We start from the raw sequence: 15,172 nt of genomic DNA, 5'->3' as shown, positions 1-15,172 counted from the left end.
GATCAATCAGATGCATTTTAACTTTGCTTTAGGTGTTCAGCTGTGAAGCTAATCCCAATGAAAATGCTATCCGAAACTGCTATCCCAGAACTGTTGCCCCACTGCAACAATAGTGATGATATTTTAAAAACAATAGTGATAATTCAGGCTTACTGAGCACCTATTATGTGCCGGGCACAGTATTATGCATTTTAGAGACATAAACTCATCCAGTGAATAATGAGAATGATTGTATATTAAGTACTTAGCATAGTGTCACTTTAGCCACTTATCCGTTTCAGTTTTCACATCTGTAAAATGGGGATAATTCCTATGCTTCAGGACTTTTAAGAAGATTAAAGAAAATTATGCCTTATCTTAGGGGCATGCTGTGGTTAGTGTCTCTAACACCTTAACAACAAAACACAATGGTTGGGTGGGGTGGGGGTGGGGGACCCTCCCTTAACCCACACTTCTATCTACTGTGCCACTCATTCTCCTGAGTCAAAAAATACTCAAAACGAACAAAATGAACAAAAACTTGTCTTCATATTTTTAAAATTAATTAATTAATTAATTTTTGGCTGCATTGGGTCTCCGTTGCTGCGCGCAGGCTTTCTCTAGTTGTGGCGAGCGGGGGCTACTCTTTGTTGCAGTGCGCAGGCTTCTCATTGCGGCCGCTTCTCTTGTTGCAGAGCACGGGCTCTAGGTGCGTGGGCTTCAGGAGTTGTGGCACGTGGGTTCACTAGCTGTGGTGCACGGGCTTAGCTGCTCTGCGGCATGTGTGATCTTCCCGGACCAGGGCTGGAACCCGTGACCCCTGCATTGGCAGGTGGATTCTTAACCACTGCGCCACCAGGGAAGTCCCTGTCTTCATATTCTGATACCACTTATTCACTCCACATTTATTCTTCAAACAACTCCCTTTAGCTTCGGACCTGATACCTCCATAGAAACCATGATGAGGATCACAAATGACCCTCCAATGGATGGCTCCGCAGCAGACTGTTCACTACTTTGTCCTTCTGTTCTGGCTTCCACGACACCCCTCTCCTGGCATCCTACTTCCCCACTGGCTGCTGCTGCTTTTTAAAGTTCCTATTCTTCCCTGTGACCTATAGATGTTGGTGCCAAATCCTCTGCTTTTTCTTCTTCTTCTTCCCCTTTATAATCTCATCCATTTTTATGGCTTTCAAAACCATCTCTGTTCTGACAACTCATATTTATATCTGCAGCTCAAACATTTCTGAGCTCTAGACTTGCATTTCCAACAGCATATTTGACGTGCCCATGTGAATGGAATGTCTCTCATATACCCTGAACTAAGTGTCCCAAACAGAACTCAAATGCTTTCAAACCTGTCCTTATCTATCAAGTTTCCATCTTGGTAATTGGCATCACCATTTACCTTGTTGTTCAAGACATAAAACTCAGAGTGGTTCTTGATTTCCCCCTTTCTCCCACTGCCTCTCTTCCCCAATCCAATCCAGTGTCAAGCCCTGTTTCTTCAATTCCAATGATACTTAAAATTCACTTTTCCATCTCTGTTTCTGCTATCCTGACTTGGGCCATAAGTCATCGTAGCCCAGGCACCCATTACCTCTGAACTACCTTAAAGAACTTTCTAACTTCTTCCACTTCCACTTAATTTTCCATAGGCTGGTAGAGTTGTCTTTTGAAGATGTGTAATAATGTTGCCCTGCTTGTTCGCTTTTTAGATCTTTTTTAGTTTCCTCAAAGCATTTTACATAATTTTATTTTATTGATTTGTTTTTGCTGGTTGTGTTTGTCTCCACCACCAAGTTCCATGAAAGTAGGTGCCATGCTTCTCTCTCTAACCATACAGAATACCAGCCTGATTTATCACTGGGACTCAAATAATCATTTATTAAGTATCCGATATTTGAGAAGAAGGAGAAAACAAGATAAAAAATGTATCCTGTTAGATGGTGGTGAGTCCTAAAAAATATAAAGAAGGGAAGAGGATATGAAGAGTTGAGGAAGTGAAGCTTGCGATTTTTAAACCGGGTAGCTGGGTGACATTGAAGTAAAAACCTGAAGGACACAAAGGAATGAGAATACCGTCTGCAGAAAGGCATATTATGACATGCAAAGGCCCTAAGGAGGGAGCCCGCCCTGCATTTGAGCAAAGCAAGTGTCGAGGAGACCCAGGAACTGAGGAGAGAGAGTCACAGGGCGGTGAGGTGGGGGTGGTCTCAGATCATGTTGGGCTCCAATGCCATAGTCAGGAATACTGGCTTTTAATCCAGGACTAGGAGTGACTGGAAAACTTTCAGAGGACACACATAACGTGACTTCTGTTTTAACTGGACACTCTGGCTGGTATGTTCAGAACAGTCCAGGGAATACACGATGAGAATCTGGCTCAGGATGTTAGCAGTCGAGATTGCAGATTAAAATTGTCCTTAAAAGCCCGTACTGAAAAAGTACAGTTGACATCAGTGATGAAATAAAAATTTACATTTTAAGGCAAGACAAGAAATATTTACACATAGAACTTTTTCTCTACCCTTTGGCCTCCTCCCTCCCCTCTAGATGCATCACGCATCTATATTATGCATTAACCAGACCTCCTCAATGGCAGAAATACCTGCTCAACCATAGTGATCACTTTTTCTCCTTCTGGTACCAGCCACATAATTCCCTAGAAGATAACATTCCTTTTTCAATTCTGAAAGGTGTTACGGTGACCCACCACTAGCCTTGTCAGTGCAGACATCTCTGGTGAGCTTTATGTGCAATGCCAATATACCATTCCCCTTAAAGACAGCGATTGGTGCAGAACAGACTGGTCAGACGACCTGGGGAGATACCGGGCCATACCTAACGAAGTTCGTAGCTTAATACTTACTTATGACGTTATTAATGTTACTAGCTAAATTACTTGTATTCTGCCTGTTTTACAAGATTATTGTTTCTTGCATTACCAAATGTGTGACTGAGACTCAGATAAAATTAATGATGATTAGGCCACTTGAAACAACTGACCAAATATATAGTTCTATAAGATCCATAACCGTAATCGTGTAACTTCTTCTATATGGGAAGAGAGAACAACAAGAAGAGGGAACCGTTTCCTGGACAGTAACAGTAAGATAGGTGGCCCAGAGGCTTTTGGTTATTGTTAACAGAGCCTCGTCCAGTAATAGCACATTGAGTGGCCTATCAACAAAATCCTCACCTGACCTGGGAATTAGCATTCCTAGCCACATGGGACAAACTGGTCGAAATGCCTCCCAAACTTTGGCTGAAATTGAGACCGAAAAGGAAGGGATTGTAAAATAAAGACTGCTGCCCACCATCCAGTTCTACAAGAATCAAATCACTAGCCACTGAGGCTATACACCCTGAAAGGAATAATACACCCTGAAAGGAATTTGGGGTGTGTGTTGGGTCAAGATCAGGATGAGGCACTCTGTGCTCTGGGAAAACTTGTCTTCAGGTAGATATTTTCAGGAGAAAATTTTTATGAACCTGGATTCTTGCATCTTCCCATACTTAGAAAAGCACTAAAACCATTAACTTAGATGTCTGTTCCTCATGACCTGTGACCTTCTACCGAGATGTGCGCTTGACTGCACATACCCCCTTTGCCAAAATCACGTATATACTGGCTTCCCCCTTTATCTCTTCAGAACAGTCCTCAGAGCTCTCTGAGAGACTGTCACCTGGGCTATAATCCTCAGTTTGGCTTGAATAAAATTTTCCATCTCTTTCTTAATTTTTTGTCATTGACACCAACAACTAAGAGAAGTCTTAAATCAGGTTATTATACATAGTATTAATCTTTAAAATAGTTCCTATATTTCAAAGTAAGAAATACTCCAAAGTAAGGAAACCCTATTTGTATTAAGATGTCTATATATGAATTCTGGTAGACAAATTATGGAAGTAACCTAAATATCTAACAAACTAGAAATACTTAATGTAGTGTAATATTATAGTAATATTAAGAATAACTATATGGACTATGCTAGTTTAGAAAAGTCAACCAAAAAAATTGAGTGAACATACAGAAAACAAACATATATTAAATGCATTTCATTTAATTACATAAAGGTTGTTCCCACACAAAAGGCCTAAAATAGCCATGGTCTTGTCATAACTCTTGTGAAATAGTTGTTTCTAAGTAAAAATACTTCCCTGGATTTTATGAACTTCAAACTTAAAAGTTCATTACAAGTTTTATAAAGTACTTAGTTAAATATTTACCTTGGGGTCTTTCAGCTTATAGTACTTTACTGATGTCATAATAAGAATATGACATCAAAAAATATACAAGGAACTTTTTTCAAAACCTTTGTTAAGAGTTAATTTCTAAAGTAAAAACGAAGTTAAACCAACTCGAACCCTTTAATTCAGGAAGCTAGTTAAATGCTAATAAAATTCAACACCTGGTCTTTAGATCTAGTTAAGTCTTAATATTTAAACAGATCAGATTTCAGAAGTAAAGTTACCTTACTTTCAGGATATTGATGAATGTTTGCAAAACAGTGCTCTCCGAAGCAGCTATCTTAATATATTTTATTTTCTCGGTCCTACCTTCACGAGTAGCATGGTTTGAAAAACCGTTAACAACCAGAAACCAGACAGGTTATGTCACGGGTTCATTACAGGACATGGTTTTCAGGATATCAGGTCTGGAGCATCCGGGATAAAAATAGGCTACCTTAGCTGGGCAGGACGGTAGAAGAAAGGGTAGAGGCGGATGGTGCGGGACCCTCTTACCTCCAGTTTCTGTAATTCCCACACGCATAGGGGAACCGCAACCACTATGGACACCAGATAAATGACCACCGCTAAAGGTCGAATCCACTGTCTCCAGTTCCTCCAGGTACAAGTGCAAGGCATGTTTCCGCATAAATCAGCTCCGAGTAGCAAGGGAAAATAGCTCGAAGGAGATGGTAATGGGGTCTCTGTTCTTTGGCTGTTCTGTCGACTCGCATACTACGGAAAAACAGCCGTGGAGCGACTTCACCAGCTGGAACCGCCTCCTCGGCCCACGCTGTGCTTTCTGTTGCTGCTACTGCTGCTGCTGCCACAAACGCGGCGGCTCAGGGTACTACTGGGGAGCAGTGCGGTCAGCATTCTTTCTTCCCCACCTTGCATCTACCCAGTTCTTCCGCGGTGGAATCCCCGGCAGAGCCGCTGCTCTCACCTAGGAATCGCCCGGAGCTCCGCCTGCAGCATGGCCTCGAGGGGAGCGGCGCCAAGCCGGACCGGCCTGTAGAGACCCTGCAATCAGTTCGGTTCTGCCCCGCGGCTGCCTGCCCGCTCACTTTTCTTGGGCGGTGAAGTTCCCTCCCTCCCGCGCTCGCAGCCGTCTACTCGGCCGATTCCGCTGATAGATAAGAGATGAAAACTTAACCCACCAGCCCCAGGATTTCTTCACTGGTTCCCACGGGCCAGTCCCACAAGGCGGAACCAAGGCCAAACCAGGGCTTCCGCTTCCGCCCCCGCTGTCTGAGGTTGGTGATTCGTGGACAGCGCCAAGATAGGCCCTCCCCATCCGGCTCACTTCCCACTCTCTGATTGGTCACTTTCCGGGGCGGGGCTGTTGGGATGGATACCAAGGGTACAAGGTTGGATGAAGCCGAGGTGTGTGGAAGTTGTGCCGTCGCTGCCGGGTGGCCCAGTGGCCAAGGAGGATTCTGCAAGCTGTATAGGTCGTTTGAGAACACATGAGGAACTCCTACTACATTGTTCTGCTGACTATATTCCAGCTTTAAGAAAGCCTGGGTAAGAGGCCATTACCTTAGAGCTGAACCTTTATCTGCACGAACATCTCCGATTCTCCCTGGGAGTGGATAGAGGAGTCAGCTGGACTAAGACGACAGAAAAAAAAAAAAAAGAAAGGGAAACGTCCACCTAGTTTTGTGTCAGTTGCCAGAATCTAGGGGTAGAGCCACTTAGTTATTTCGGGATTGTGCGGAAGGATCATTCTAGGGATAGCTTAATTTTAGAAGCAGTACTGCATTTGGAACTTGTTAAAAACTCGCATACATTTAAGTTTCAGAGAGTTGACATTACAACTGACAAAGAAATTTTATGTGCTTAAAGCTTTGAGCTGAACCAGAGCAAACAAATGGCAAATGGGATTTAAAGCCTTCCTAAACCAATAGAGCAAACAAATATGTACCTCTCAATTAGATACACAAATATGTCCTATATCTGTCCTTTTCTACGCGCTTTTCTTACATTATATTAGTTGATGTACACAAAAATCCCCAAAGGTAGGCAGTTTTCCATGTTACAGGTGAGAAAACGGATTCAAGTGGTTAAGTAGTTTGCAAAGCTCATTGAGCTAGTTAGTGGTAGAGCTGGGATTCTAACCTTGATGTCTGACTCCAGCATTGGACCTGTCAGTACCTGCCACCTGAGAATTTCTGACTAATGACCATATATGGACAAGAAGGCTTGCAGTATTGAATACACCCAGACTAAGATTCTCACAGAAGCACTGAGGGAATGTTGTCTTCCCCAGGGTCCTAGCCAAAGTTTGGAGCTTGATAACATCTCCTTTTTAAAATTTGGCCTCTTGTAATACAAACTGATTTCTTAAAGGGAAATAGGCCTTTTGTTTGTTCTTTGTAAACTAACCTACAAAATTGAAGTCATTATTTTAAAAAATTTCCTGATCATTAAATTAACACATACTCCATTGGTGAATTTCAAAAAATAGAAGAATAAAGAAGAGAAAAGTAACCCTTACTCTACAACTAAGTATATCCACTACTTACTTTTTTGGTACACAATATAGTCTTCCTTGGATATACTGCATACATAGATTGTCTCTGTGCTTTCAGCCACAGTCACTGCCATCTATAATAATCTTTCCCATTCTTCCTCATGGGCAAATCTTTTTCACGTAATTTGTGAAAACTTCCTTGATCCCCTGTCCCCCTCCCCCCGACCCGTAACCTTATGGCACTCACATGTTATAATAATTTACTTATTTGTCTGTCTTTATTTATTTTTAAAATTATTTATTTATTTATTTTTGGCTGCGTTGGGTCTTCGTTGCTGCACGTGAGCTTTCTCTAGTTGCGGTGAGCGGGGGCTTCTCTTCATTGTGGTGCTCGGGCTTCTCACGGGTGGCTTCTCTTGTTGAGGAGCGCCGGCTCTAGGCGCGCGGGCTTCAGTAGTTGTGGTGCGTGGGCTCGGTAGTTGTGGCACACTGGCTTAGTTGCTCCGCGGCACGTGGGTTCTTCTGGACCAGGGCTCGAACCCATGTCCCCTGCATTGGCAGGCCGATTCTTAACCACTGGGCTGCCAGGGAAGTCCCTGTCTGTTTTTAGTTTGAGTTTCTAGGAGCAAGCTAAAGTTCTAGAACTATTAGAATAAAGCAAGGGAGGGAAGGGACCAGAATGTCAGATGCACAGGTGGTTTCCCACACCAGTGTGTGAACTGGGGTTCATTCATGATGAAGGTTCTACAGGTGAGCAGAGAAATAAGAAAAAAAAATACATAGTGAGTTTTTATATGGTCAAACTTATTCATTCTAAAGGATTATGCTTTATTTTGAAATTGTCCATTCTATTTTTTTTTTTAATGTGATGATAGTTACAGAGTAGTTGTTTTCTAGATGTTCTTATTTTGGAAAATAAAAAGTTGGTAACTTTATTTGCTCCCATTTGTTTTATTCCTGAAATTGTTCTTGGTCCGTGAAATCCTAAAGTCTAGTAATCACTGAGACAAGGATTGGCCGCTGATTTCAGGAGCCATAATGTTGGCATGATCCTGATCTACTTGCTTTACTTGCTCTAGGTGTTCTCTGTATTCTTTCTTAGGATATGACTTAGCCTAAGTCTGAGGGTGGATCTGAGCTTGATTGTGTTTGAAAAATAAGAAATGGTTATAACTAGCAGATGGTACTGGGATCAAAAGCAAGCTGTTAGTCATTCTTGATGCAATTTACATAGATAAAATGAAGTTTCTGTTTATTACTGTATCACATGAAAATAGGTAGGTGAAATTTTGCCATCCATGGAGGATATGTTTGGATTAGTCTGACTTAAAATAATAGGTTAACAAAATTCGCTTTGAGGGATTCTGGGAGGTGGGCACTGTTAACCCCTTGGCATTTATTACCGTATCTCTCTATGGAAATATGTCTGTGATGGTTTTAAAATGTGGCTGCAACTTCTTTACTCTTCCCATAAAAATATATACTCTGTACCCCTTCCCCTTAAATCTGGGAAGGGTGTGACTGATTTGACCAATAGAGTACAGTGAAAGTGATCATCCTCACCATATGACCTTAGCGGCTAGGTCATAAAAGGCCATGCAACTCCACCTTATCTGTTGGAACAATTGCTTTTGGAACTCTCAGCCATTGTGTAAGAAGTCTAACTGTCTGAGGCTGGTGTGCTGTGAAAAGCCCAAGACACATCAGGAGGGCCCTTGAAGGTATGCTGAGTGACAGTCACAGCTGAGCCCAGCCCTCCAGTTAGCCCAGCCCAGGTGCCTGTCATGTGAGTGAAGAAGCGGATTCTAGCTTCCAGCCGTTTGAGTCACCCATCAGCATTTTGAGTCTTCCAAGATGAGGTGCTAGACTTATGGACCAGAGGAAGCCATTCTAGCTCTGCCTTCTCCTAATTCCTGACCTGATGAATCAATGAGCTCAAGAGAACTAGAAGAAAGACACAAGCTGAGAAAAAAAATTGGAAAAGACACATCTGTTAAAGGACTGGTATCCAAAATATACAAAGAACTCAACAACAAGGCAGCAAAACATGATTAAAAAAGGGGCCAAAGACCTTAACAGAACTCATCTAAGAAGATATCCAGATGTCAAATAAGCATATGAAAAGATCCTCCACATCATATGTCATCAGGGAAATGCAAATTAAAATAACCATGACATACTGCTACATACCTGTTAGAATGGCCACAATTGAAAACTGACAACACCAAATGCTGCTGAGGATTTCACCAGTGATTGAACTCTCATACACTGCTGGTGGGAATGTGAAATGGTATAGCTACTTTGGAAGACAGTTTGATGGTTTCTTACAAAATGAAACACACTCTTACCATAGGATCCAACAATCGCACTTATTGTTTACCCAAAGATAGTTTAAACCTTATGTCCACAAAAAAAATCTTCTGCACATGGATGTTTATAGCACCTTTGTTCATAATTTCCCAAACTTGGAAGCAACCAAGATTAGATAATAAAGAGTTTAATAAACAGTGGTACATTCAAACAATGGAGTATTATTCAGCGCTAGAAAAAATTGAGCTATCAAGCAATGAAAGGACATGGAGGAATCTTAAATTCATATTACTAAGTGAAAGAAGCCAATCTGGAGAGACTACATACTGTATGATTCCAACTATATGACGTTCTGGAAAAGGCAAAACTATGGAGACAATAAAAAGATCAGTGGTTGCCAGATGGGGGGAGGGGTAAGGTGAATACGCAGAGCACAGAGGATTTTTAGGGCAGTGAAAATATTCTATATGATATTATAATGATGAATGTATGTCATTATAATTTTGTCCAAACCCAAGAATGTACAACAACCAAGAGTGAACCCTAAGGTAAACTGTGGACTTTGGGTGATTAGCTATGATCTTTGGGTGATTATGCTGTGTCAGTGTAGATTCATCCTTGATGAAAAATGTACCATTAAGGTGAATAATGCTGATAATGGGGGAGGCTGTGTGTGTGTGGCTCTCGGGGGTGGGGGGGATATGGGAATTCTTTGTACATTTCTGTCGATTTTGTTGTGAGCGTAAAACTGCTCTAAAAAAATAAAGTTTAAAATATCCATGAGCATAATGAAAATGGTTTTTTTTTTTCTTTACTGGATCCTTCCTTTCCATGGTACCAGCCTGTTGAGCTTTATTTAGTATCTTCATTTTTTAAATGGGGACAAACATACCTGTCTTAGCATTCATAGGACTGATTTGTGGGTTTAATGAGATATCACCATACTTTATAATCTACAAAGCATACATGTATATAATGATAGCTACTTTGTATTGAGCATCCTCAAATTCTACTACCCTACAATTCTAGGAATAGTAGTGGAAGCTTTACGTATATAATTAATAGTATCTCTTAATCCTCAACACAACCCCCCACTGTTGTTATGATTACATTCAGTATATAAATGAGTTAATAATCAGCTTAAAGAGGTTGGTTGGATTGGTTTGCTAAGGTCAAACAAATAGAAAGGGGAAGAGAGGATTCAACTTAATATTACTTCCGAATAGAGGCCTTCCTTTCCTTTTAGCATACAGCTAGGAAAACATTTTATGTCGTTCAGAACAGTGGGCGTGATTAAGAAAAAGGGGAAATGGGGTTGGTGGAGGGTGGGTAGGGGGTGGGGGAAGAACCACTGAATAACCTGCCGCTATAGCAAAGTTAACAAAGAAAACACCCTGATAAAACTTGTGCTTGCGTTTTACAACAGACCACCTGAAAATCCCTGGACTTCATAATACACTGGTTTTTTTTATGTATCAAATATAAGGTGCAAAGTAAAAAATAGATGTTTTCGAAGCTAGAAAAGCCATCCATCCCTGCCAGATCCAAACTTAGTTACCACGCAAATACACAAGTCAAAAATGACACGAAACCAGAAAAACAGGACTTCCTCTGCTTTCAGAAAAGCCAAGAAGCAAAGAAAACTCTTTTTAGAAATACAGAAAAAAAAATTTTTCATAGTTGCTAATATGCCTTCCTTAGGCATTAAGACACATTTCTGTTCATAACCTTGATACAGCCATATTTTTACTCTTTATAAAAATCAAGTCTCCCAGTAAAAATGGTATTTTACCACACTAATCTTTAAATTCCATCACTGAAAACATAATACATACCAATTTCTAACCTCTTGGAACATTCTGCAAAATGGATTTTAGTCACTGGAATGAATAATTGCTAGGAAAAGCAGCACTGCCTCAACTGTGGTACAATTTGGTAGTCAATATTCTTGTTTTCCAATAAAAAGGAGATCTCATAAGCAGAAACACTGGACTCCTTGTGGTTTCATCGATCGAGAGAACGTTTCTGAGCAGCTTCTGAGCAAACATTTCTTAACAGGTTGATCACAGATCTGGGGTCTTCACTCCTCATAATGGCACTGCCAGATACAATCATGTTAGCTCCTGCCTCTGCGCATTTATGGATGGTGTCAGGACCTACTCCACCATCAACCTCAATGTCCAAAGACGGGAACTGGGTCCTCAACCAGTGAACCTTTGGCATCATACCTTCCATGAATTTCTGCCCTTCAAATCCAGGTTCCACTGTCATAACCAAGGCCATATCTATCTGATTAGCCCATGGTGCCAAATACTCAACTGTAGTTCCTGGTTTGACAGCAAGGCCAACGTTCATTCCATTCTCCTGAATGTCTTTGATCAAAGCCCCCGGATTCTCAGTAGCCTCGAGATGAAAAGTATATTGATTGGCTCCTGCTACAGCCATTGGTTTTACCCACTGTTCCGGCCTGGACACCATCATGTGCATGTCAAAGAAAGGGTCCTGGCCTAGCTGCTTTCGGAGACTTTCTACCACAGGGTGACCAAAGGTGATGTTGGGAACAAAATGCCCGTCCATTACATCCAGGTGCAGATAATCGGCCCCAGAGTCCAGCATCCGAAGGCACTCCGCCCCTAAACTGGCCAGTTCGCTGTTGAGGATGGACGGGCCAATCCTGCAGCCGGACACCATGGTGCTAGTTCTCTCTGAAAATGTTTTTTTTTTACCTCACTGAGTTTAGGGTTGTTTGTTATGCATTTGTTCCAGTGAATGGATAACTGAAATAGTGTCTTGTGTCTATGTGTGTATATACTGTCTACCTAATCTGAAAGACGCTTCCTGCTTAGAGTGATTTTTTTCTTTTTTTTTGCTTAGAGCTGACTTTAAGTCTAGATAAATTGCCTCAAGCTTTTCTCCTTTAGGAATATGTTGCCTTCAGAGTCTGAGGTTGTGTCAACCAGTCAAAGAGTTAAGTGAGTTTTAGATTTAAATGTTGCAAGAATGCAGGGGAGAGCTCCTAGCAGATCTTAAACACTATGCTTAACTTTGTAAAGTGTAATCTTTTCTCCTACGCCCAAATGGAAGGAAAATTGTTTACTATGCACCAGATGAGTGGGGAAGAAGATAAAAGTGGTACAAGCTACAATATCAAACTTCCAAATTTGAACTTTGAGTATTTTCACCCATTAAGTTTCAGCTTTACCTACCACATCTTCAGGCTACATTTTAAGCTTTGTTGAAGATGCCATGGTTTATTGATCTCTCCCTCTCCTATACTTCTCTACATCTGTAACAGACAAAGCTGTAGATTCCTGGGTGTATCACCATATCTCTATGTGTCTAGATGTCTTTATGTACAATCTACCTTGTCTTAAAGAGACTCAAGTATGTTTTGGTAGATAAATACTGTAGTTGCATCTATAAGTTTTGGTAAATGTAATAAGTATGTTAAATGTGAAACTCTAACATGTTCATGTTAAAATAAAAATAAATTGTAATTAAAAAATTATTTTATGTCATTTTGTTCATTTTGCTTATTGGGTCTGATGATTCAGAGCAAGCTATGGCCTGCAACCCAGGTGTGGTCCACAGTCTGTTTCTGTATGGCCCATGAGCTAAGAACGGTTTTTACATTTCTTTTTTTATTGTGGTAAAATACACATAACAGAAAATTTACCATTTTGACTATTTTAAGTGGTTAAAATTCAATGGCATTAAGTACATTAACATCGTTGTGCAACTATCACCACTTTCCATCTCTGGAACTTTTTCATCATCCAACTGAAAACTCTACTCATTAAACACTAACTCTCTATTGCCCTTTCCCCCCAAGTCCCTGGTAACCACTATTCTGCTTTCTGTCTCTATGAATTTGCCTATTCTAGGTACTCTGTATAAGTGGAGGCATAGAATATTTGTCCTTTATTTGTCTGGCTTATTTCACTTAGCATAATATTTTCAGGGTTCATCCGTGTTGTAGCATGTATCAGGATTTCCTTCTTGTTTAAGGCTGAATTGTATTCCATTGAATGTGTAAACCACATTTTGTTTATCCATTCATCTGTCGATGGACAGTTGGGTTGTTTCCATCTTTTGCCTATTTCAAATAATGCTGCTGTGAACATTGGTTTCCACCTTTTGCTTATTGTGTATAATGCTTCTATGAACATAATTGTATGTACCTGGAGGAGGAGGTATGGATGTGATCCTCCTCTATTGCTGTTGACCTTGACCAGAGCACTCTCCTTCCTGTCCCCTAATGGTGTCCAATGCTGCTATATACACTGGTGTACAGGGGAAATGGGGAATTGTTAATTCAGCGGGGGTAGAGTTTCAGCTTTGTAAGACGGGGAGAGATCTGGAGATTGGTTGGTGACAATGTAAATGTACTCACTTCTTTTTGGCTTTTACATTTTTAGAGTTGTAAAAAAAATTAAAAGAGTATTTTAAAATATTTACTATCAGGCCTTTTATAGAAAAAGTTTGCCAACCCCTAATTTAGAGTAAATGTTTAAAATTTTATAATGGGCTATTATAAAGTTGCTAAATGAATCTCAGTATACAGTTCCCTCATTTCTTTTTCTTTCTTTCTTTCTTTTTTTTAAAAAATTTTTGGCCGCACCAAGTGCCTTGTGGGATCTTAGTTCCCTGACTAGGGATGGAACCTGTGCCCTCAGCAGTGAAAGCACGGAGTCCTAACCACTGGACCACCAGGGAATTCCCAAGTTCCCTCATTTCTTCACTAGGAATGTATTTAAATTTCAGCAGACTTTCCCACACTAAGTATTTGGGGAACTCTAGTTCCATCCCAAAATCAACATCGAAAATCTCGGTTTTGTTTTTGTTATTAAGATTTACTGATTTAAAAGCAAGATTCACTGATTTTTTAATACAGGGATCCTGTAGTAAATTCAGAATAACAGGGCACAAGAGTTCTTTTCTTTAGAGCCAGGATCACATGAAAGAAAAGGCCCCACCATGTATATTAACTATGTAGAAACTGGAGATGCTGTCATTTCCACTTTTAATGTGCTTCTCTGATTCTCCTCTGAGCAGTCTCTCAATGTCCTTTGAACCTTAGCTTGTCCCTAAGGCAGAGATTCCCCAACTTTGTTTCATGGCACCCTTAGAATCTCAGTAAGTTTTTCATGGTGTCCTTAGGCCAAAGAAATTTCTAATAGTTCCATTTAGTAAGTAATTAAGTCCAAACAACCTAATTGTAGACATTCATATAATGTCTCACAGATGTTTCTGTGTTTCTCTGAAAAATTTTAACTATCCAATCCCTGCGGCCTCTGAATCCACTCCAGTGCTCTGTGGCCCCTCAGCACACAATTTGGAAATTGCAGTCCTAGGGTCTCATGCCTGCGTTTCTGACTTGGACTAGCCTTTGTCCTTGGCTTTGCTTCTTGTTTTCAGATCCTACTCCCCACAATTCCAGGGTTTGCCTAACAATTTATTTTTTATTTATTTATTTTGCCTAACAACTTCTGATGGCTTTCTTTGCTTAACAGATTTAATTTTCACATTCTTGATTCGGGTCTATTCCCTCAGTACATTAACTTTTTTTTTTAATTTAATTTAATTTATTTTATTTTTTGGCTGCATTGCGTCTTTGTTGCTGTGCGCAGGCCCTCTCCAGTTGCAGCAAGTGGGGGCCACTCCTCGCTGCGGTGCGTGGGCTTCTCATTGCGGTGGCTTCTCTTGTTGCGGAGCACGGGCTCTAGGTGCACAGGCTTCAGTAGTTGCGGCTCGTGGGCCCTAGAGCATGCAGGCTTCAGTAGTTATGGCTCGCAGGCTCAGTAGTTGTGGCGCACAGGCTTAGCCGCTCCACGGAATGTGGGATCCTCCTGGACCAGGGACCGAATCCGTGTCCCCTGCATTGGCAGGCGTATTCCCAACCACTGCGCCACCAGGGAAGTCCCAGTACATTAACTTTTATATTGGATTTTCTTAATAAAGGCTCTTTATTTAAACTACTGAAATAGTTAAATAAATAGAACATTTGCCCTCCTCTTCAAAAGTGTGTTATTGGCATTACTGGATTAATGACTATCAGGATCCCCAATTACCTCACAAGAAAGGTGATAAAGTATCTTAAACCACCTGTAATTCTTAGTAGTGTATGTTATCCTTTGTCACTCGAGTGAAGAGGATCCTGTGAAAGGTGCAAGC

The 15,172-nt window shown here is 40.9% G+C and overlaps 2 protein-coding genes and 1 long non-coding RNA gene across 5 annotated transcripts in view; 1 reads left to right on the top strand and 2 right to left on the bottom strand.

Moving 5' to 3' along the window:
* Positions 1-5,421, bottom strand: part of TMEM184C (transmembrane protein 184C) — a 31,485-nt gene extending 26,064 nt beyond the window's left edge. The window contains exon 1 of the mRNA XM_027117130.1: positions 4,729-5,421. Coding sequence (XP_026972931.1) covers positions 4,729-4,851 — 123 coding nt within the window. The 5' untranslated portion in view covers positions 4,852-5,421. The remainder of the gene's footprint in view (positions 1-4,728) is intronic.
* A 147-nt stretch (positions 5,422-5,568) lies between these two features.
* The window catches only part of LOC113626070 (uncharacterized), a 119,844-nt gene continuing 110,240 nt past the window's right edge, over positions 5,569-15,172 (top strand). For both annotated transcript variants that reach the window (XR_003435012.1, XR_003435011.1), the window contains exon 1: positions 5,569-5,739. This is a non-coding gene — a long non-coding RNA (uncharacterized LOC113626070). The remainder of the gene's footprint in view (positions 5,740-15,172) is intronic.
* On the bottom strand, positions 10,669-12,402 carry LOC113626069 (ribulose-phosphate 3-epimerase-like). 2 transcript variants are annotated; one of them, XM_027117127.1, is made up of 2 exons: positions 11,579-11,643; positions 10,669-11,487 (listed from the first exon to the last, which is right to left on the bottom strand). In XM_027117127.1, the coding sequence occupies exon 2, from the start codon at positions 11,483-11,485 to the stop codon at positions 11,003-11,005; it is 483 nt and encodes a 160-aa protein (XP_026972928.1). In that variant the 5' UTR covers positions 11,486-11,487; positions 11,579-11,643; the 3' UTR covers positions 10,669-11,002. The 2 variants fall into 2 exon arrangements, with proteins under 2 accessions (XP_026972928.1, XP_026972927.1); XM_027117126.1 differs by having other exon boundaries at positions 10,669-12,402.

Source organism: Aethalodelphis obliquidens, unplaced genomic scaffold, assembly GCF_003676395.1.
Source record: "Aethalodelphis obliquidens isolate GAN/ISIS:26980383/991018 unplaced genomic scaffold, ASM367639v1 scaffold17, whole genome shotgun sequence".
Classification (NCBI taxonomy): domain Eukaryota; kingdom Metazoa; phylum Chordata; class Mammalia; order Artiodactyla; family Delphinidae; genus Aethalodelphis; species Aethalodelphis obliquidens.
Note: the sequence above shows the minus strand (reverse complement) of the source record. Positions and strands in the feature narration are given on the sequence as shown.